The following is a 22,380-nucleotide window of genomic DNA, read 5'->3' as shown; positions in this document are numbered from 1 at the left end:
TGTGTGCATACAGCACATTCAGCTATATATGTGTGTGTGTATACAGCACAGTCAGCTATATATGTGTGTGTATACAGCACAGTCAGCTATATATGTGTGTGTGTATACAGCACAGTCAGCTATATATGTGTGTGTATACAGCACAGTCAGCTATATATGTGTGTGTATACAGCACAGTCAGCTATATATGTGTGTATACCTCACAGTCAGCTATATATGTGTGTGTATACAGCACAGTCAGCTATATATGTGTGTGTATACAGCACAGTCAGCTATATATGTGTGTATACAGCACAGTCAGCTATATATGTGTGTGTATACAGCACAGTCAGCTATATATATATATATATATATATATGTGTGTATACAGCACAGTCAGCTATATATGTGTGTATACAGCACAGTCAGCTATATATGTGTGTGTATACAGCACAGTCAGCTATATATGTGTGTGTATACAGCACAGTCAGCTATATATGTGTGTGTATACAGCACAGTCAGCTATATATGTGTGTATACAGCACAGTCAGCTATATATGTGTGTGTATACAGCACAGTCAGCTATATATATATGTGTGTATACAGCACAGTCAGCTATATATGTGTGTATACAGAACAGTCAGCTATATATGTGTGTGTATACAGCACAGTCAGCTATATATGTGTGTGTATACAGCACAGTCAGCTATAATATATGTGTGTATACAGCACAGTCAGCTATATATGTGTGTGTATACAGCACAGTCAGCTATATATGTGTGTGTATACAGCACATTCAGCTATATATGTGTGTGTATACAGCACAGTCAGCTATATATGTGTGTGCACAGATATAAAATTCAAGTATTAACCCTTTTAAAATCTTACTTAGATGCTACCAGTTTTAAAGTTTATCACAGTGTTGATGAGGTTAGGTTGGGACACCCACTGAAATAAACTAAGAAAGCAGGAAGAGCAGACAACCCCCTCCCCTGCATGTGTGTGTGTGTGTATACAGCACATTCAGCAGTATTTGTGTGTGTGTACAGCACATTCAGCTATATATGTGTGTGTGTGTGTGTACAGCACATTCAGCTATATATGTGTGTGTGCATACAGCACATTCAGCTATATATGTGTGTGTGTATACAGCACAGTCAGCTATATATGTGTGTGTATACAGCACAGTCAGCTATATATGTGTGTGTATACAGCACAGTCAGCTATATATGTGTGTGTATACAGCACAGTCAGCTATATATGTGTGTGTATACAGCACAGTCAGCTATATATGTGTGTATACCTCACAGTCAGCTATATATGTGTGTGTATACAGCACAGTCAGCTATATATGTGTGTGTATACAGCACAGTCAGCTATATATGTGTGTATACAGCACAGTCAGCTATATATGTGTGTGTATACAGCACAGTCAGCTATATATATATATATGTGTGTATACAGCACAGTCAGCTATATATGTGTGTATACAGCACAGTCAGCTATATATGTGTGTGTATACAGCACAGTCAGCTATATATGTGTGTGTATACAGCACAGTCAGCTATATATGTGTGTATACAGCACAGTCAGCTATATATGTGTGTGTATACAGCACAGTCAGCTATATATATATGTGTGTATACAGCACAGTCAGCTATATATGTGTGTATACAGCACAGTCAGCTATATATGTGTGTGTATACAGCACAGTCAGCTATATATGTGTGTGTATACAGCACAGTCAGCTATAATATATGTGTGTATACAGCACAGTCAGCTATATATGTGTGTGTATACAGCACAGTCAGCTATATATGTGTGTGTATACAGCACATTCAGCTATATATGTGTGTGTGTATACAGCACAGTCAGCTATATATGTGTGTGTATACAGCACATTCAGCTATATATGTGTGTGTATAGTATACAGCACAGTCAGCTATATATGTGTGTGTATACAGCACAGTCAGCTATATATGTGTGTGTATACAGCACAGTCAGCTATATATGTGTGTATACAGCACAGTCAGCTATATATGTGTGTGTATACAGCACAGTCAGCTATATATATATGTGTGTATACAGCACAGTCAGCTATATATGTGTGTATACAGCACAGTCAGCTATATATGTGTGTGTATACAGCACAGTCAGCTATATATGTGTGTGTATACAGCACAGTCAGCTATAATATATGTGTGTATACAGCACAGTCAGCTATATATGTGTGTATACAGCACAGTCAGCTATATATGTGTGTGTATACAGCACATTCAGCTATATATGTGTGTGTATACAGCACAGTCAGCTATATATGTGTGTGTATACAGCACATTCAGCTATATATGTGTGTGTATAGTATACAGCACAGTCAGCTATATATGTGTGTGTATACAGCACAGTCAGCTATATATGTGTGTGTATACAGCACAGTCGGCTATATATATATATATATATGTGTGTGTATACAGCACAGTTGGCGATATATACGTGTGTGTATACAGCACAGTCTGCGATATATATGTGTGTGTATACAGCACAGTTGGCGATATATATGTGTGTGTATACAGCACAGTCGGCGATATATGTGTGTGTATACAGCACAGTTGGCAATATATATATGTGTGTATACAGCACAGTTGGCGATATATATGTGTGTGTATACAGCACAGTTGGCGATATATATATGTGTGTGTGTGTGTGTATACAGCACAGTTGGCGATATATATGTGTGTGTATGCAGCACAGTTGGCGATATATGTGTGTGTGTATACAGCACAGTTGGCGATATATATGTGTGTGTATACAGCACAGTTGGTGATATATATGTGTGTGTGTATACAGCACAGTTGGCGATATATATGTGTGTGTATACAGCACAGTTGGCGATATATGTATGTGTGTATACAGCACAGTTGGCGATATATGTGTGTGTGTATACAGCACAGTCGGCGATATATATGTGTGTGTATACAGCACAGTCGGCGATATATATGTGTGTGTATACAGCACAGTCGGCGATATATATGTGTGTGTATACAGCACAGTCGGCGATATATATGTGTGTGTATACAGCACAGTCGGCGATATATATGTGTGTGTATACAGCACAGTCGGCGATATATATGTGTGTGTATACAGCACAGTTGGCAATATATATGTGTGTGTATACAGCACAGTCGGCACTATATATGTGTGTGTATACAGCACAGTCAGCTATATATGTGTGTGTGTATACAGCACAGTCAGCTATATATGTGTGTGTATACAGCACAGTCAGCTATAATATATGTGTGGATACAGCACAGTCAGCTATATATGTGTGTGTATACAGCACAGTCAGCTATATATGTGTGTGTATACAGCACAGTCAGCTATATATGTGTGTGTATACAGCACATTCAGCTATATATGTGTGTGTATAGTATACAGCACAGTCAGCTATATATGTGTGTGTATACAGCACAGTCAGCTATATATGTGTGTGTATACAGCACAGTCAGCTATATATGTGTGTATACAGCACAGTCAGCTATATATGTGTGTGTATACAGCACAGTCAGCTATATATATATGTGTGTATACAGCACAGTCAGCTATATATGTGTGTATACAGCACAGTCAGCTATATATGTGTGTGTATACAGCACAGTCAGCTATATATGTGTGTGTATACAGCACAGTCAGCTATAATATATGTGTGTATACAGCACAGTCAGCTATATATGTGTGTGTATACAGCACAGTCAACTATATATGTGTGTGTATACAGCACATTCAGCTATATATGTGTGTGTATACAGCACAGTCAGCTATATATGTGTGTGTATACAGCACATTCAGCTATATATGTGTGTGTATAGTATACAGCACAGTCAGCTATATATGTGTGTGTATACAGCACAGTCGGCTATATATATATATATATATATATATATATGTGTATACAGCACAGTTGGCGATATATACGTGTGTGTATACAGCACAGTCTGCGATATATATGTGTGTGTATACAGCACAGTTGGCGATATATATGTGTGTGTATACAGCACAGTCGGCGATATATGTGTGTGTATACAGCACAGTTGGCAATATATATATGTGTGTATACAGCACAGTTGGCAATATATATGTGTGTGTATACAGCACAGTTGGCGATATATATGTGTGTGTGTGTGTGTGTGTGTGTATACAGCACAGTTGGCGATATATATGTGTGTGTATGCAGCACAGTTGGCGATATATGTGTGTGTGTATACAGCACAGTTGGCGATATATATGTGTGTGTATACAGCACAGTTGGCGATATATATGTGTGTGTGTATACAGCACAGTTGGCGATATATGTATGTGTGTATACAGCACAGTTGGCGATATATGTGTGTGTGTATACAGCACAGTCGGCGATATATATGTGTGTGTATACAGCACAGTAGGCGATATATATGTGTGTGTATACAGCACAGTCGGCGATATATATGTGTGTGTATACAGCACAGTCGGCGATATATATGTGTGTGTATACAGCACAGTCGGCGATATATATGTGTGTGTATACAGCACAGTCGGCGATATATATGTGTGTGTATACAGCACAGTCGGCGATATATATGTGTGTGTATACAGCACAGTTGGCAATATATATGTGTGTGTATACAGCACAGTCGGCACTATATATGTGTGTGTATACAGCACAGTTGGCAATATATATGTGTGTGTATACAGCACAGTTGGCGATATATACGTATGTGTATACAGCACAGTCGGCACTATATATGTGTGTGTATACAGCACAGTTGGCGATATATATGTGTGTGTATACAGCACAGTTGGCGATATATATGTGTGTGTATACAGCACAGTCGGCACTATATATGTGTGTGTATACAGCACAGTCGGCAATATATATGTGTGTGTATACAGCACAGTCAGCTATATATGTGTGTATACAGCACAGTCGGCACTATATATGTGTGTGTATACAGCACAGTCGGCACTATATATGTGTGTGTATACAGCACAGTTGGCACTATATATGTGTGTGTATACAGCACAGTCGGCACTATATATGTGTGTGTATACAGCACAGTCGGCACTATATATGTGTGTGTATACAGCACAGTCGGCGATATATATGTGTGTGTATACAGCACAGTCGGCGATATATATGTGTGTGTATACAGCACAGTCGGCACTATATATGTGTGTGTATACAGCACAGTCGGCACTATATATGTGTGTGTATACAGCACAGTCAGCTATATATGTGTGTGTATACAGCACAGTCAGCTATATATGTGTGTGTATACAGCACAGTCAGCTATATATGTGTGTGTATACAGCACAGTCAGCTATATATGTGTGTGTATACAGCACAGTCAGCTATATATGTGTGTGTATACAGCACAGTCAGCTATATATGTGTGTGTATACAGCACAGTCGGCACTATATATGTGTGTGTGTATACAGCACAGTCAGCTATATATGTGTGTGTATACAGCACAGTCGGCACTATATATGTGTGTGTATACAGCACAGTCGGCTATATATGTGTGTGTATACAGCACAGTCGGCACTATATATGTGTGTATAAAGCACACACAAAAATGGTTTGTTTGATTTTTAGTTAAATGTTGGGAAAAAAAGTGTTAAATTCACTTTTTTGGGGGGGGGTCCTGCTTGCATTCTTGCACCTGGGTCCTGTGGTTTCTAGTTACGCCTCTGGCTGCAGGGGGAACATGCATTGATCCTCTGGACAACACATAAACAGCACAATACATGGTCCTCCCTGCACACCCTGCAGTATGTGTAACTCATAAGTGTCTAGGAAAACATGGCTGAGGTGGCGACCCCTGTTTACTCGTGTGCTGAAACTCTCCTTCAGATATCTGCAGTGTAACTTAGGTTCTATAATGGCAGCACTCGTAATTATAGAGAGGTTCATGAAATGTATTTAGTGTTCCTTTAATGGAAATACCACCAGTTTACAACAGCAAGGGGAACAAGGCCATAGGGTAGTTTCTATTTCATTGTCAATTATTATGTTCACCTTATACATCTAATAAAGAGATAGAAAAGTCCACATTAAACTTGCATGATAGAGAGAGAGGATGTCATTTTAAGACACTTAATTTAATTTCACTTCTATTTTCAAATTTACTCTTTTTCTCTTCTTAACCTTAGTTGAAGAAGACTATGTACTGTACATATCCTACACCACTGGGAGCTAGCTGGTGATTGGTGGCTACATACATATGCCTTTTATAAATGGCTCACCAGATGTTTTTAGCTATCTCTCAGTAACGCATTGCTGCTCTGAAGCTGACTTTAACTATGTGTTTATAGTTAGAGCATTTTATTATTGCATTGTTGTTTTATAGCCCTTAAAGAGATACACATTTCTCTTGTAAGGTGTATCCAGTCCACGGGTTCATCCATTACTTGTGGGATATTCTCCTTCCCAACAGGAAGCTGCAAGAGGACACCCACAGCAGAGCTGTCTATATATAGCTTCTCCCCTAACTGCCACCCCCAGTCATTCTCTTGCAGCTTTCGACAAGATAGGAAGTATCAAGAAATATGTGGTGACTTAGTGTAGTTTTACCTTCAATCAAAAGTTTATTTTTAAACGGTACCGGCGTTGTACTGTTTTACTCTCAGGCAGAAATTAGAAGAAGAGTTCTGCCTGGAGGTTGATGATCTTAGCGGTTTGTAACTAAGGTCCATTGCTGTTCTCACACATAACTGAAGAGTATGGGACAACTTCAGTTGGGGGAACGGTCTGCAGATTACCTGCTTTGAGGTATGTTCAGTATATTTATTTCTAGAGAGATGAATGAGTTCTAGAAAATGCTGACAGAGCCTTGTGTATTTGAGGTAAGCCTGATGCAGTGATTTAACAGCGACTGGGATCATGCTTACAAAACAGGGTAATACTCCTATTACTTAGTGACAGTTAAACGTTTACATGAATTCAAAAATAGATAGGGAGATAACTCTTTATTTGGGGCCTAGTTTCCACATGGCTAATCAGATACTCCTAGGAGTATTTTCTTAAGGCCCCTCTGGCATCCAGTACATGGTGGGAGGGGCCTATTTTAGCGCTCTAAATGCGCAGTTTTAATTCAGACTGAGACATCCAGCTTCCCTAGAGGAGTCCTCTGACACCTGAGGACCATTATAAGGGGTTTATTTCTGCACAAAATCGTACTTGAGGGCAGGTAGGAGCCTCAGCAGAGCTGTGGCAGGGTGCTTAACTGTCTTGTAACGTTTTTTAACGTTTTTAAATCCGGTTTGGGGCCTAAGGGGTTAATCATCCATTTGCAAGTGGGTGCAATGTTGCTTTAGTCCCTTACACACACTGTAAAAAGTTCAAAGAATTTACTATATTTTTACACTGTTTTGCAGTTTAAGTGTTAGTTTTTTTCTCTTAAAGGCACAGTAACGTTTTTGTTTAATTGCTGTTTCACCTTTATTAAAGTGTTTTCCAAGCTTGCTTGTCTCATTACTAGTCTGTTAAACATGTCTGACATAGAGGAAACTCCTTGTTCAATATGTTTAGAAGCCATGGTGGAACCCCCTCTTAGAATGTGTACCAAATGTACTGAAATTTCTATAAACTATTAAGACCATATTATGGCGCTTAAAGATTTATCTCCAGGGGATTCTCTGACTGACAAAAGGGAGATTATGCCATCTAGCTCTCCCCATGTGTCAGAACCTATAACTCCCGCTCAAGTGACGCCAAGTACATCTAGCGCGTCTAATTCTTTTACCTTACAGGACATGGCGGCAGTTATGAATGCTACCCTCACAGAGGTATTTTCCAAACTTCCAGGGTTACAAGGAAAGCGAGACAGCTCTGGGGCTAGAACTAATACAGAGCTTTCTGACGCTTTAATGCCTGTGTCCGATATACCCTCACAATACTCAGAAGCCGAGGCAGGTGAGCTTCTATCTGTGGGTGACATTTCAGACTCAGGGAAGGCGTTGCTTCAGTCTGATTCTGAAATGACAGCGTTTAAATTTAAGCTTGAACACCTCCGCTTATTGCTTAGGGAGGTTTTAGCGACTCTGGATGATTGTGACCCCATTGTGGTTCCAGAGAAATTGTGTAAAATGGACAAATACTTTGCAGTGCCTGTTTACACTGATGTTTTTCCAGTCCCTAAGAGGTTTTCGGAAATTATTACTAAGGAATGGGATAGACCAGGTGTGCCGTTCTCTCACCCTCCTGCTTTCAAAAAGATGTTTCCCATAGATGCCGCCGTACGGGACTCGTGGCAGACGGTCCCTAAGGTGGAGGGAGCAGTCTCTACCCTAGCTAAGCGTACAACTATCCCCGTCGAGGACAGTTGTGCTTTCCTAGATCCTATGGATAAAAAATTGGAGGGTCTCCTTAAGAAAATTTTTATTCATCAAGGTTTTATTCTCCAGCCTCTTGCATACATAGCCCCAGTTACTGCTGCAGCGGCTTTTTGGTTCGAGTCTCTTGAGGAGGCTCTGCAGGTGGAGACTCCGCTAGACGACATTCTAGACAGGATTAAAGCTCTTAAATTAGCTAATTCCTTTATTTCTGACGCCGTTTTTCAGTTAACCAAACTAACGGCTAAGAATTCAGGTTTTGCCATTTTGGCGCGTAGGGCGCTATGGCTTAAGTCCTGGTCAGCAGACGTTACTTCAAAGTCTAAGCTTCTTAACATCCCCTTCAAGGGACAGACCCTATTCGGGCCCGGTCTGAAGGATATCATTTCTGATAATACTGGAGGAAAAGGTCACGCCCTTCCTCAGGATAGGTCCAATAAGAGGACTAAACAGAATAATTTTCGTTCCTTTCGAAACTTCAAGAGTGGCGCAGCCTCAGTTTCCTCTAATGCAAAACAAGAGGGAAATTTCGCCCAGTCCAAACCAGTCTGGAGACCTAACCAGGCTTGGAACAAGGGGAAGCAGGCCAAGAAATCTGTGGCTGCCTCTAAGACAGCATGAAGGAGTAGCCCCCGATCCGGGACCGGATCTAGTAGGGGGCAGACTTTCTCTCTTCGCCCAGGCTTGGGCAAGAGACGTCCAGGATCCCTGGGCGCTAGAGATTGTTTCCCAGGGATATCTTCTGGAATTCAAAGGTTCATCTCCAAAGGGGAGATATCATCTCTCACAACTATCTGTAAACCAGATAAAAAGAGAGGCATTCTTATGTTGCGTTCAGGACCTACTGGTTATGGGAGTGATCCACCCAGTTCCAAGAGAGGAACAGGGGCTGGGTTTTTATTCAAACCTGTTTATAGTTCTCAAAAAAGAGGGAACTTTCAGACCTATCTTGGATCTCAAGATCCTAAACAAATTTCTCAGGGTCCCATCCTTCAAGATGGAGACAATCCGAACCATCCTCCCTATGATCCAGGAGGGTCAATATATGACTACCGTGGACTTAAAGGATGCTTATCTCCACATTCCGATTCACAGAGATCATCATCAGTTCCTCAGGTTCGCCTTCCTAGACAGGCATTACCAGTTTGTGGCTCTTCCCTTCGGGTTAGCCACAGCACCAAGAATCTTTATGAAGGTTCTAGGGTCCCTTCTGGCGGCTCTAAGGCCGCAGGGCATAGCGGTAGCCCCTTACCTAGATGACATTCTGATTCAGGCGTCGACTTTTCAAATCGCCAAGTCCCATACGGACATTGTTCTGGCCTTTCTGAGGTCTCACGGGTGGAAAGTGAACATAGAAAAGAGTTCTCTCTCTCCTCTCACAAGAGTTTCCTTCCTAGGAACTCTGATAGATTCAGTAGAAATGAAATTTTTTCTGACAGAAGTCAGGATATCAAAACTTCTAACTTCATTCCACTTCTCGGCCATCAGTGGCTCAGTGTATGGAAATGATCGGCCTAATGGTAGCGGCAATGGACATAGTTCCGTTTGCCCGCCTACATCTCAGACTACTGCAACTTTGCATGCTCAACCAGTGGAATGGGGACTACACAGATTTGTCTCCTCTGTTAAATCTGGATCAAGAGACCAGGGATTCTCTTCTCTGGTGGTTATCTCGGGTCCATCTGTCCAGGGAAATGAGTTTCCGCAGGCCAGAGTGGACTATAGTGACGACAGATGCCAGCCTTCTGTCCTGGGGCGCAGTCTGGAACTCCCTGAAGGCTCAGGGTTCGTGGACTCAGGAGGAAGCCCTCCTTCCGATAAACATTCTGGAACTAAGAGCGATATTCAATGCTCTTCAGGCTTGGCCTCAACTAGCTGCGGCCAAGTTCATCAGATTTCAGTCGGACAATATCACGACTGTAGCCTATATCAACCATCAGGGGGGAACAAGGAGTCCCCTGACAATGATGGAGGTTTCCAAGATAATTCTATGGGCAGAGGTTCACTCTTGCCTTCTCTCAGCTATCCATATCCCAGGAGTAGAGAACTGGGAGGCGGATTTTCTAAGTCGGCAGACTTTTCATCCGGGGGAGTGGGAGCTCCATCCGGAGGTATTTGCCCAGCTGATTCAACTTTGGGGCAAACCAGAACTGGATCTGATGGCGTCTCGTCAGAACGCCAAGCTTCCTTGTTATGGGTCCAGGTCAAGGGATCCCCAGGCAGCGCTGATAGATGCTCTAGCAGTGCCCTGGTCCTTCAACCTGGCTTATGTGTTTCCACCGTTTCCTCTCCTCCCTCGTCTGATTGCCAAGATCAAGCAGGAGAGAGAGCTTCAGTGATTTTGATAGCGCCTGCGTGGCCACGCAGGACTTGGTATGCGGATCTGGTGGACATGTCATCCTCTCCACCATGGACTCTGCCGCTGAGGCAGGACCTTCTACTCCAAGGTCCATTCAAACATCCAAATCTAATTTCGCTGCGTCTGACTGCTTGGAGATTTGATTTTATCAAAACGTGGTTTCTCCAAGTCGGTCATTGATACCTTGATTCAGGCTCGAAAGCCTGTCACCAGGAAAATCTATCATAAGATATGGTGTAAATATCTTCATTGGTGTGAATCCAGGGGTTACTCGTGGAGTAAAGTCAGGATTCCTAGGATACTATCTTTTCTCCAAGAAGGTTTGGAAAAGGGATTATCGGCTAGTTCCTTAAAGGGACAGATTTCTGCTCTGTCTATTCTTTTGCGCAAGCGCCTGGCTGATGTTCCAGACGTTCAGGCGTTTTGTCAGGCTTTGGTTAGAATCAGGCCTGTGTTTAAGCCTGTTGCTCCGCCATGGAGTTTAAATTTAGTTCTTAAAGTTCTTCAAGGGGTTCCGTTTGAACCCTTGCATTCCATAGATATCAAGCTTTTATCTTGTTAACTTCTGTTTTTAGTAGCTATCTCTTCGGCTCGAAGAGTTTCAAAGTTATCTGCCTTGCAGTGTGATTCCCCTTATCTGATCTTCCATGCAGATAAGGTAGTTTTGCGTACCAAACCTGGGTTTCTTCCTAAGGTAGTATCTAATAGGAATATCAATCAGGAAATTGTTGTTCCGTCACTGTGTCCTATTCCTTCTTCAAAGAAGGAACGTCTGTTACACAATCTTGACGTGGCTCGTGCTTTAAAGTTTTATTTGCAAGCTACTAAGGATTTTCGTCAAACATCTGCTTTGTTTGTCGTCTACTCTGGAAAGAGGAGAGGCCAAAAGGCTTCGGCAACTTCTCTTTCTTTTTGGCTGAGAAGCATAATCCGTTTAGCTTATGAGACTGCTGGCCAGCAGCCTCCTCAAAGAATTACAGCTCATTCTACTAGAGCGGTAGCTTCCACATGGGCTTTTAAACATGAGGCCTCTGTTGAACAGATTTGTAAGGCAGCGACTTGGTCTTCGCTTCATACTTTTTCTAAATTCTACAAATTTGATACTTTTGCTTCCTCGGAGGCTATTTTTGGGAGAAAGGTCTTGCAGGCAGTGGTGCCTTCCGTTTAAGTGCCTGCCTTGTCCCTCCCTTCATCCGTGTCCTAAAGCTTTGGTATTGGTATCCCACAAGTAATGGATGAACCCGTGGACTGGATACACCTTACAAGAGAAAACAAAATTTATGCTTACCTGATAAATGTCTTTCTCTTGTGGTGTATCCAGTCCACGGCCCGCCCTGTCACTTTAAGGCAGGTGTTTTTTATTTTTAAACTACAGTCACCACTGCACCCTATAGTTTCTCCTTTTTCTTGCTTGTCTTCGGTCGAATGACTGGGGGTGGCAGTTAGGGGAGGAGCTATAAAGACAGCTCTGCTGTGGGTGTCCTCTTGCAGCTTCCTGTTGGGAAGGAGAATATCCCACAAGTAATGGATGAACCCGTGGACTAGATACACCACAAGAGAAAGAAATTTATCAGGTAAGCATAAATTTTGTTTTTATTTACAGCCTTTATTATATATTATGTATATGAAATAGGCATGCCAATTGGTTCTAGAATGTTAAAAAAATAAACATGCTTATATACACTATGTGGACACCTGACCATCACACCTATATGAGCTTGTTAGACATCCTATTCCGAAGCTATACTCATTAATATGGAGTCCCCCTTTTACAGCTATAAAAGCTGACACTCTTCTGGTAAGTATTTTAACATGGTTTAGTAATGTGTCTGTGGGAATTTGGACCCATTCAGCCAAGTGCTTTTGGGAAGTGTATCCTTCCTGGTAAAATATTTTATATATAAATAAGTCAGGCACTGATGTTAGACAAGATGGAATCAGCGTTCCAGTTCATTCCAGAGGTGTTTAGTGGGGTTGAAGTTGGGCTTTGTGTAGGCCACACGAGTTCCTCCACACCAAACTCTTCAAACCATGTCTTTATGGCCCTCACTTTGTGCACAGGGGGACAGTCATGCTTTGTATCCTGTGACCCTTCACTGAAACTAAGGGGCTTAGTCCAAACCCTGAAAAACATTTTCCTTCCTCTACAAAGCTGTATAGTAGGCACTATGCATTTCATTACGTAGCGTCCTTCTGGTGTCCACCACACCCGCATTCTTCTACCAGACTGCCAAAATGAATTCATGATTCATCACTCCAGAGATCACGTTTCCACTGCTCCAGGGCAGACGTGCTTTACGCGACTCCAGCCAACACTTAGCATTGCACATGTTGATTTGAGGCTGCTCAGCTATGGAAGCCCATTTCATGTAGCTTCTGATGCACAATTATTGTGCTGATATTGCTTCCAGAGGCAGTTTGGCACTCTGTAGTGAGTGATGCAACAGGTGATAGCCAAGTTTTATGTGCTTTAGCACTCGGCAGCCCTGCTATGTGAGTTTGTGTACTCTTCTGCTTTGTGGCTGGGCTGTTGGTGCTCGTAGATGCTTCCACTTCACGATAATAGCACTTACAGTTGACCGGGGTAGATCTAGTAGGGCAGAAATTTCACGATCTAAAGTCGCTGAGATCTTCAGTATGATCCATTGCACTGCCCATGTTTGTCTGTGGAGGTTTCATGGCATGTGCTGGATTTTATGCACCTGTTAGCGATGGGTGTGGCTGAAGCACCTGAACTCAATAATTAGTAGGGGTGTATGCATACTTTTGGCCTTGTAGTGTATCTTATAATAGGTGCTGCTCTGTACTCACCGTCCGCTGTATTGCTTTTGAGCTGTTATTAATTACTAGACCGTCAATAGGAAGTGAAGAAAGAAGTATATTTAACCATGTCCATATTAATTTCCTTTTTCACATATTTTAATATTTATTTATGGTGACAGTCACCATTATCTGTCTTGTTTTGTTGTGTTTTTTATTTATTATTATTTTTCTTAAGTAAAAAAAACTCCTAGGAATTTGAAGCTATATATTATGTGTGTTGTGTGTGTCAGATTTGTATACACATTAATCACTGCCACTGTGGAAATTGCTTTTAAGTGAGCATTTATATTTTCCCAAGATCCCCCTGACTAGCAGGGACATTTTTCCCAATAACCAGGTGATATATGTGACCCTGAATGCTGCTGAAATAAGCTGCCTTGTGTATATCCATCATCGTTTTACCAATTTGTGTCATCTTTTGTATTTAGATGGTTTGTTAAAGGGACAGGAAACCCCAACATTTTCTTTCATAATCTGGATAGAACAAACAATTTTAAACAACTTTCCAATTTACTTCTACTATCAAATTTAATTCATTCTCTTGTTATCCTTTGCTGAAGGAACCGCATTGCACTACTGGCAGCTAACTGAACACATCTAGTTAGCCAATCACAAGAGACAAATGTATGCAGGCACCAATCAGCAGCTAGCGCCCACTAGTGTAAGATATGTGCGTATTCTTTTTCAACAAGGGATACTAAGAGAACAAAGCACATTTGAAAATAGAAGTGAATTTAAAAGTGTCTTAAAATTACACGATCTATCTGAATCATACAAGTTTAATTTTGAGTTTCCCATCCCTTTAACTGGGAAGTGCATAGGCCACAGTTAGCCATAGACTTGATTTTGCTTGCATTTGTAAACAAACAATAGCATTGAACTAACCAGAGTCCTATGAATATATTGCATGTGATTTAAGAATGATTTATTTGACATGTTCTGTGTTGCAGGGTCATGCGTGTCAATGAGGATACAGTGCTGAGAGGGCAGCGGGTTATCCTTGTACCCTATGAACCTCACCATGTGCCCAGGTACTAGAATTATATTACCTTTAAAGGGACAATAAACACATTGATATTTTATACAGAAGGTTTATTTAGACATATTTGATATATAAAGAAATACATATTTATTTTGTCCCCTTTTCATGTAATTTAGCATGTGGCTTTGCTAATTCTCAGAACCAATGTACTTTATACTAACATTATAACTATGGCTAGCCTTGTCAGCTGCAGACTCTTTCTTCCAAATGAGTGGTAGGTGGAGTTTGGCTATAGAAAAACAATTGCAGCAGACAAGATGTTAATTTATTTTCAAAACTGTTTAGACTTTGATGTTCTCCACAGAAAATATTACCAGCCGGGCAGCATTATAAAGTAGTCAGGTGGGGGCAGTGTAAAACTGTATATGCTATAACATTTTCTGCTATCCAAAGCACAAATTAATTGCATACTTTAACAAATGTATTTGAAGGGACAGCAAACTTAGGATTTTTCATAGTATTTTCCTAAATGCCTTATGTAGCTAAGACAATCTAGTGTAGTTTCTTAATAAATAAATATTTCTAACATATCTGAAACAGGTCGCTTAACTTACATTGAGGGAATATACGCAGCCGCCCATAACTGCTACTCTAATAATTTTTTTTGCAAGCTCCATCTTGTGGCCAATCCCCTGTTTATCGGTCTCGCTGCTCCTTCTCTGTCCGGACGCACAATCTTTGATTGACAGGCATAGCTGGGGGGCCTACGGAGCATGCGCATTATCAGGCTGCACAGGCAATACAGTCTTTACCATTATTTGCCGGTTAAGGGCATGCGCAGTTTGCAGTTGTCGGCAAAAATCACTTGACAGGCATAAGCTTGTGAACGAGCTTGAATAGGAGGAACGGGTCGAGACCTTCCTATGGGATGAACTTTTCGGCAAGAAAATACTGCCACATCAGGAGCTGCTGAATGGGCGGCGAGTGAGGGCTTTGAGAACTTTGATTTTTAATCAAAAAACATTGAAATCTTTTAATATTCGATAATTTTACCTTTTTTTGGCTTAAATTTTAGCTGGGTGGTGAAACCATTAAAAAGGTTTTGGGAGAACACTGGACTCGGTTGTTATGTTATTTTATAGCAACACAACAGAAATATCTTGTAATTATAAGGTGTTTACTGTCCCTTTAAAGGGCCATAATACTCAAATATTTAAACACTTGAAAGTGCTGTAGCATAGCTGTAAAAAGCTGACTAGAAAATATCACCTGAACATCTCAATGTAAAAAAAAAACATATTTTACCTCAAAAGTTTCTCAGTAGCCACATCCCATTGTAAAGGTTTTCTAAGCAGCAAATCAGTATGTCTGTCCCGGGACAGCGGAAGGAGCGAGCTTACGTGCACTCTCATCTTATTTCCCGATTCAGCTTAAAGAAGTTAAGTGAAATCTCATGAGATCACAGTAAAAGAGTTCATGACCTCAGCACTGCTGATGCTGATTGGCTGCTGTTCATTTCTTCATTTTTTTTATTTATTTTTTACCTGCAGCTGAGCAACAGCCGAGTATAACTTTTTACACAGAACTTACTCTGCTGAGCTGAGGAAATTGTGAGGTAAAATATCTTCCTTTTTTACATAGAGATGCTCAGGTGATATTTTCCTGTCAGCTTTTTACAGTTATACTATTATTATATTATACTGTTATAGTATTATGTCCCTTTAAGGGAGCCTGTTTTTGGGAGAATGTTTAATAACAAAACCACAGATTGGTTCATTCTCTTGCGCATAGCAGCAGTAATTTAAAGGGATATGAAACCCAAACATTTTCTTTTGTGATTCAGAGTATACGATTTAAAAAAGTTTCTAATTTACTTCTATTATTGAATTTGCTTTCTTCCCATGATATTCTGTGTTGAAGAGATACCTAGGTAGGCATCTGGAGAACTACATGGCAGGGAATAGAGCTGCCATATGGTGCTCATGCAAATGGATAACATTCTTGCAAAACTGCTGCTATATAGTGCTCCCTGCTTTTCAACAAAAGATACCAAGGCGAACAAAGAAAAAATTGATAATAGAAGAAAACTAGAAAGTTGTTTAAAATCACATACTCACGTGATGTGCCATACAAAGGCAAGGATACAGCTGGGAGAGTATTTGTAGAATGGTCTGTACTCCTGCAATAATTGTAACAACAGTAATATAATCAATATCATCAAGTGACATAAAAGCCGAAATTAAACTTCCATGAGTCAGTTAGAGGGTACCATTTTTATGAAACTTTCAAATTTGTCTCTTTCTCTTGGTCTCCTTATTTCATTATATATATATATCCAAAATCCAGAACCAAGCACTCACGTTACTCCTTGTATGGCCGAGGTGCAGGTGCATATATATCATATAAAACATCCAAACAGAGACCGCACACTCCGGACTTGTAAGCCAAACAATCACTGGTTTAATGTGACGTTTCAAAATCTCCCCCTTTATCAAAGATATACAGTGTTACCATATAAACATACCTCTATATATACCCCTCACCAACATCATTGTGCAGCTCTGCCAACCAGGAACTTCCCCATCGTTCCATCAGCGCAACTGCGCAATGGATGTCTACGGAACCCCGAGTAGGCCAACAGTAAAAAAGCAAACCAAAAAAATCTGCAACTTATTGCGGTTACACAATAACAAATATTGGCACAGATATAGCATGTACAGCAAACATAAAATTGTGCATCGCATATGTGATATCATATCATGTTAAGCTAAACAACCTATTGATGTTGCAACTATTACAGCGTACAGGACATACCTCAGTTTTTATGGCCACAAGCTAGCATGTAAGCAACCCTATCTGCAGAAATTACTATCTCCCATCTATTATGGCTACATTTTTTCAATATACTTATGTATAAACGTGTTCAAACTCAGCTTCTAGACAGCCTAAACTGCCTATATGTAAAGATTAAAAGTTCAAGTATATACAACATTATTAGATATGAGTTATGACACAACCCTAGAACTAAGTGCTAATCAATTGATCATCTGCCTAGTTAAACATCTATAGACCACTAGCTGCCACATGTACCACATGTACCACAACTACCTGTTTACCTGTTTATCTGCCTATATAACAGTGTAAATTTGCTGTCCCCACAAAATAACTAATCACACAGCCATTAATGTCTAAACCGTTGGCAACAAAAGTGAGTACACCCCTAAGTGGAAATGTCCAAATTGTGCCCAAAGTGTCAATATTTTGTGTGGCCACCATTATTTTCCAGCACTGCCTTAACCCTCTTGGGCATGGAGTTCACCAGAGCTTCACAGGTTGCCCCTGGAGTCCTCTTCCACTTCTCCTTGACGACATCATGGAGCTGGTGGATGTTAGGGACCTTGCGCTTCCCCACCTGCCGTTTGAGGATTCCCCACAGATGCTCAATAGGGTTTAAGTCTGGAGACATGCTTGGCCAGTCCATCACCTTTACCCTCAGCTTCTTTAGCAAGGCAGTGGTCGTCTTGGAGGTGTGTTTGGGGTCATTATCATGTTGGAATACTGCTCTGTGGCCCAGTCTCCGAAGAGAGGGGATCATGCTCTGCTTCAGTATGGTTCCCTCAATGAACTGTAGCTCCCCAGTGCCGGCAGCACTCATGCAGGCCCAGACCATGACACTCCCACCACCATGCTTGACTGTAATCAAGACACACTTATCTTTGTACTCCTCACCTGGTTGCTGACACTCGAGCGAGCTAAGCTATCCATCTGTTATTGTTCTTTGCTAATAGTATATACCTTGGAACTTAGACAGTACTATACCGCTCCAGTATTGCATACAGATAGTTAAGCTGTTGGAGGTTAATCCTCATTTTTAGATAGATACCGATGCAATCCGTGAGCATGTTATGGTATACACCTGCCTAAGTTTTCCTTTATTTATTGCTATACATTATATTTGATTAATTGTACGTTTCATATTATGGATATGCTAGCTCATTTTGACACCTTATGTCTTTTAATCTAAGTATTATTATCTTGCTACACTAGTAGCCCCCCTTTTTTACCATACTATTAAATGTTAAGTTTTATATATACCTACCCTAGCCAGCCCTCATTACCATTGTGTGTTTTCTTTTTGAGTGCTCTATTTCTGTCCTACTTTTCTCTCTCCTTATGTTACTGTTCTGAGTGGAACCTGTCCTGTGAAACCGCTGTATGGTCTGGCCCACCATGCTGCAGCTCAGTTTCAGGGTCTTGGCAATCTTCTTATAGCCTAGGTCATCTTTATGTAGAGCAACAATTATTTTTTTCAGATCCTTAGAGAGTTCTTTGCCATGAGGTGCCATGTTGAACTTCCAGTGACCAGTATGAAAGAGTGTGAGAGTGATAACACCAAATTTAACACACCTGCTCCCCATTCACATCTGAGACCTTGTAACACTAATGAGTCACATGACACTGGGGAGGGAAAATGGCTAATTGGGCCAATTTGGCCATTTTCACTTAGGGGTGTACTCACTTTTGTTGCCAACGGTTTAGACATTAATGGCTGTGTGTTGAGTTATTTTGAGAGGACAGCAAATTTACACTGTTATACAGGCTGTACACTCACTACTTTACATTATACCAAAGTGACATTTTTTCAGTGTTGTCATATGAAAAGATATAATAATATATTTACAAAAATGTGAGGGGTGTGAGATACTGTATATTCATACAAAGCAATGTAGTTCAAACTGAGTGTTAAGCCCATTGGGGGTCAGGGTGTCCAGAATTTAAATCCATCTGGACTCTCTCTCTGTAGTAGGATCTTCGCTCTGTCATCCCCTCTGATGGGTTGGGGGACATGATCAATAATCTCATATTTGAGATCGGCCACTCGGTGCTTAGCCTTAGTGAAATGCCTTGCCACAGGCTGTTTGGAATCATCCTTTTCAATCGCAGCTCTGATGGCTGCCCTGTGATTGGCCATCCTGGTCCTCAGGTCGTCATTGGTTTTCCCAACGTAAAACTTCCTGCATACACAGTGTAATAGATATATGATGAACTTGGTCGTGCATGTAACTTAATGTTTAATCATAAATCTTCTTTTTGTCCAAGGATGGACAAAGTGGATGCACTGTGTTAATCCACTGCAGGTGGTGCAGCCTGTGGACCTGTAACATCCCAGTTTCTTCTTGTCTAACCATGTGGTGGTAGTATATGCTGCTGGTAGGTCTGGTCTCATGAGTAAGTCCCTTAATGATTTCCCCCTGCGGTAACTGATCCGTGGGGTCCTGGTTCCCTGTAGTGGAAGCCAGATAATATCAAGCAACAAAGGGCTTCCACTACAGGGAACCAGGACCCCATGGATCAGTTACCACAGGGGGAAATCATTAAGGGACTTACTCATGAGACCAGACCTACCAGCAGCATATACCACCACCACATGGTTAGACAAGAAGAAACTGGGATGTTACAGGTGCACAGACTGCACCACCTGCAGTGGATTAACACAGTGTATCCACTTTGTCCATCCTTAGACAAACAGAAGATTTATGATTAAACATCGAGTTACATGCACGACCAAGTTCATCATATATCTATTACACTGTGTATGCGGAAAGTTGTACGTTGGCAAAACCAATGACAACCTGAGGACCTGGATGGCCAATCACAGGGCAGCCATCAGAGCTGCGATTGAAAAGGGTGATTCTGAACAGCCTGTGGCAAGGCATTTCGCCAAGGCTAAGCACCGAGTGGCCAATCTCATATATGTGATTATTGATCACATCCCCCAACCCATCAGAGGGGGTGACAGAGCAAAGATCCTACTAAAGAGAGAGTCCAGATTAATTTACATTCTGGACACCCTGACCCCCAAGGGGCTTAACACTCAGTTTGATCTACATTGCTTTGTATTAATATATATGTGTAATGAGATAAACAGTTGTGGTACATATGGCAGATAGTGGTCTATAGCTGTTTAACTATAGGCAGATGATCAATTGATTAGCACTTCGTTTTAGGGTTGTGTCCTAACTCATATCTAATAATGTTGTATATACTTGAACTTTTAATCTTTACATATAGGCAGTTTAGGCTGTCTAGAAGCTGAGTTTGAACACGTTTGTTCATAAGTATATTGAAAAAATGTAGCCATAATAGATGAGAGAGAGCATGTAACAACAGTCTTAATAATTTCTGCAGATAGGGTTCCTAACATGCTAGCTTGTGGCCGTAATAGCAGAGGTATGTCCTGTCTGCTGTAATAGTTGCAACATCTATAGGTTGTTTAGTTTAACATGATATGATATCACATATGCGATGCACAATTTTATGTTTGCTGTACATGCTATATCTGTGCCAATATTTGTTATTGTGTAACTGAATATAAGTTGTAGATTTTTTTTGGTTTGCTTTTTTAGTTGGCCTACTCGGGGTTCCGTAGACATCCATTGCGCAGTTGCGTTGATGGAACGATGGGGAAGTTCCTGGTTGGCAGAGCTGCACAATGATGTTGGTGAGGGGTATATATAGAGGTATGTTTATATGGTAACACTGTATATATTTGATACCCCTTAGCATGTAAGCCTACGAGCCCAGCTGTTTTTAGATCACCCGCATAAGAGCTGATTACAACAGTGCAACTCTCGGCAGGGAGCTCTACCCATTTGAACCCCTATAAATGTTACCTTGTATACCGCCTATGTTTATAGCGCTGCGGAATCTGTTGGTGCTCTACAAATACCTGATAATAATAATAATAAAGGGGGAGACCACGAAACGTCACATTAAACCAGTGATTGTTTGGATTACAAGTCCGGAGAGTGCGTTCTCTGTTGGATGTTATATATATATATATATATATATATATATATTTATATACACACTATATATATATATATATATATATATATATATATATATATATATATATATATATATATATATATATACTGTATATATATATATATATAAACGCACACATATATACAGACATGTATTCATATTTTAAAGAGATATGAAACCCAACATTTTTCTTTTGTGATTCCAATAGAGCATATCATTTTGAACAACTTTCCAATTTACTTCTATTAACAAATTTGCTTTATTCTTTGGATATTATTTGTTGAAGGAGCAGCATTGCATTACAGGAAGTTAGTTGCTAAACACATTGGGGAATCCAATGAAAGTATAAGTTCTAAATCATTTTTTGGGGGTTTCATATCCCTTTAATCATATATATATCAGGAGTCAGGAGTTAAATTTATTTTGTTTTTCTTACTTTCACTGGTAACAGAACTTATAACGAAAGAATTTAGAATTTTGTGCCAATTCTGTTTTTCTCATGGAAGAATGATAGGGAGACCAGGGTACAGGTTGTCCAAGATTAGCATGTTTTTTTGTAATTGTGTACCCTCAGGTGCCAGATGTTTCTGGGAAAATAACAGGAGTTAATCATGGGCATCCATTTAAAACAGTAGCAAATTCATCTACATGTTGGTATATATTTTATAATGGTAAAATAAAGACATCTTGCATTATAGTATATCATTATTATTATTCACTATTACAGTGATGCATGTTAAATGTGGCCAATCACAGTCATACACGTTAAAGTTGGTCTTAACATTTACATATGAGATTTCTCCATAAATGAGGGTTACACACAATACACAGGACTGGCTGCCTGAACAGCTGCCAGACTGACAAGGGACAACCGAAACAGACATGACGGCCATTTTACCCCCAGTATATATTTTTCTTTCACAGTTACATTATTTTACACATGACCCCACACGTAAATGTACGGCAATACTCCTCCAATATAAAATAAATACTTTTACTATTTTTGGTTCTCCATTATTTGGAAAATGTGATTTATAA

At 40.4% G+C, this 22,380-nt stretch overlaps 1 protein-coding gene across 1 annotated transcript in view; it reads left to right on the top strand.

Annotated features, from left to right (window-relative positions):
• NAT9 (N-acetyltransferase 9 (putative)) overlaps positions 1-22,380 on the top strand; it is a 124,725-nt gene that overhangs the window by 82,873 nt on the left and 19,472 nt on the right. Inside the window, exon 2 of the mRNA XM_053708873.1 lies at positions 14,480-14,560. Within this exon, the coding sequence (XP_053564848.1) occupies positions 14,484-14,560 (77 nt within the window). The 5' untranslated portion in view covers positions 14,480-14,483. The remainder of the gene's footprint in view (positions 1-14,479; positions 14,561-22,380) is intronic.

Source organism: Bombina bombina, chromosome 1, assembly GCF_027579735.1.
Source record: "Bombina bombina isolate aBomBom1 chromosome 1, aBomBom1.pri, whole genome shotgun sequence".
Lineage (NCBI taxonomy): Eukaryota > Metazoa > Chordata > Amphibia > Anura > Bombinatoridae > Bombina > Bombina bombina.
The sequence above is the reverse complement of the archived record's forward strand: the minus strand, read 5'-3'. Positions and strand labels throughout refer to the sequence as shown.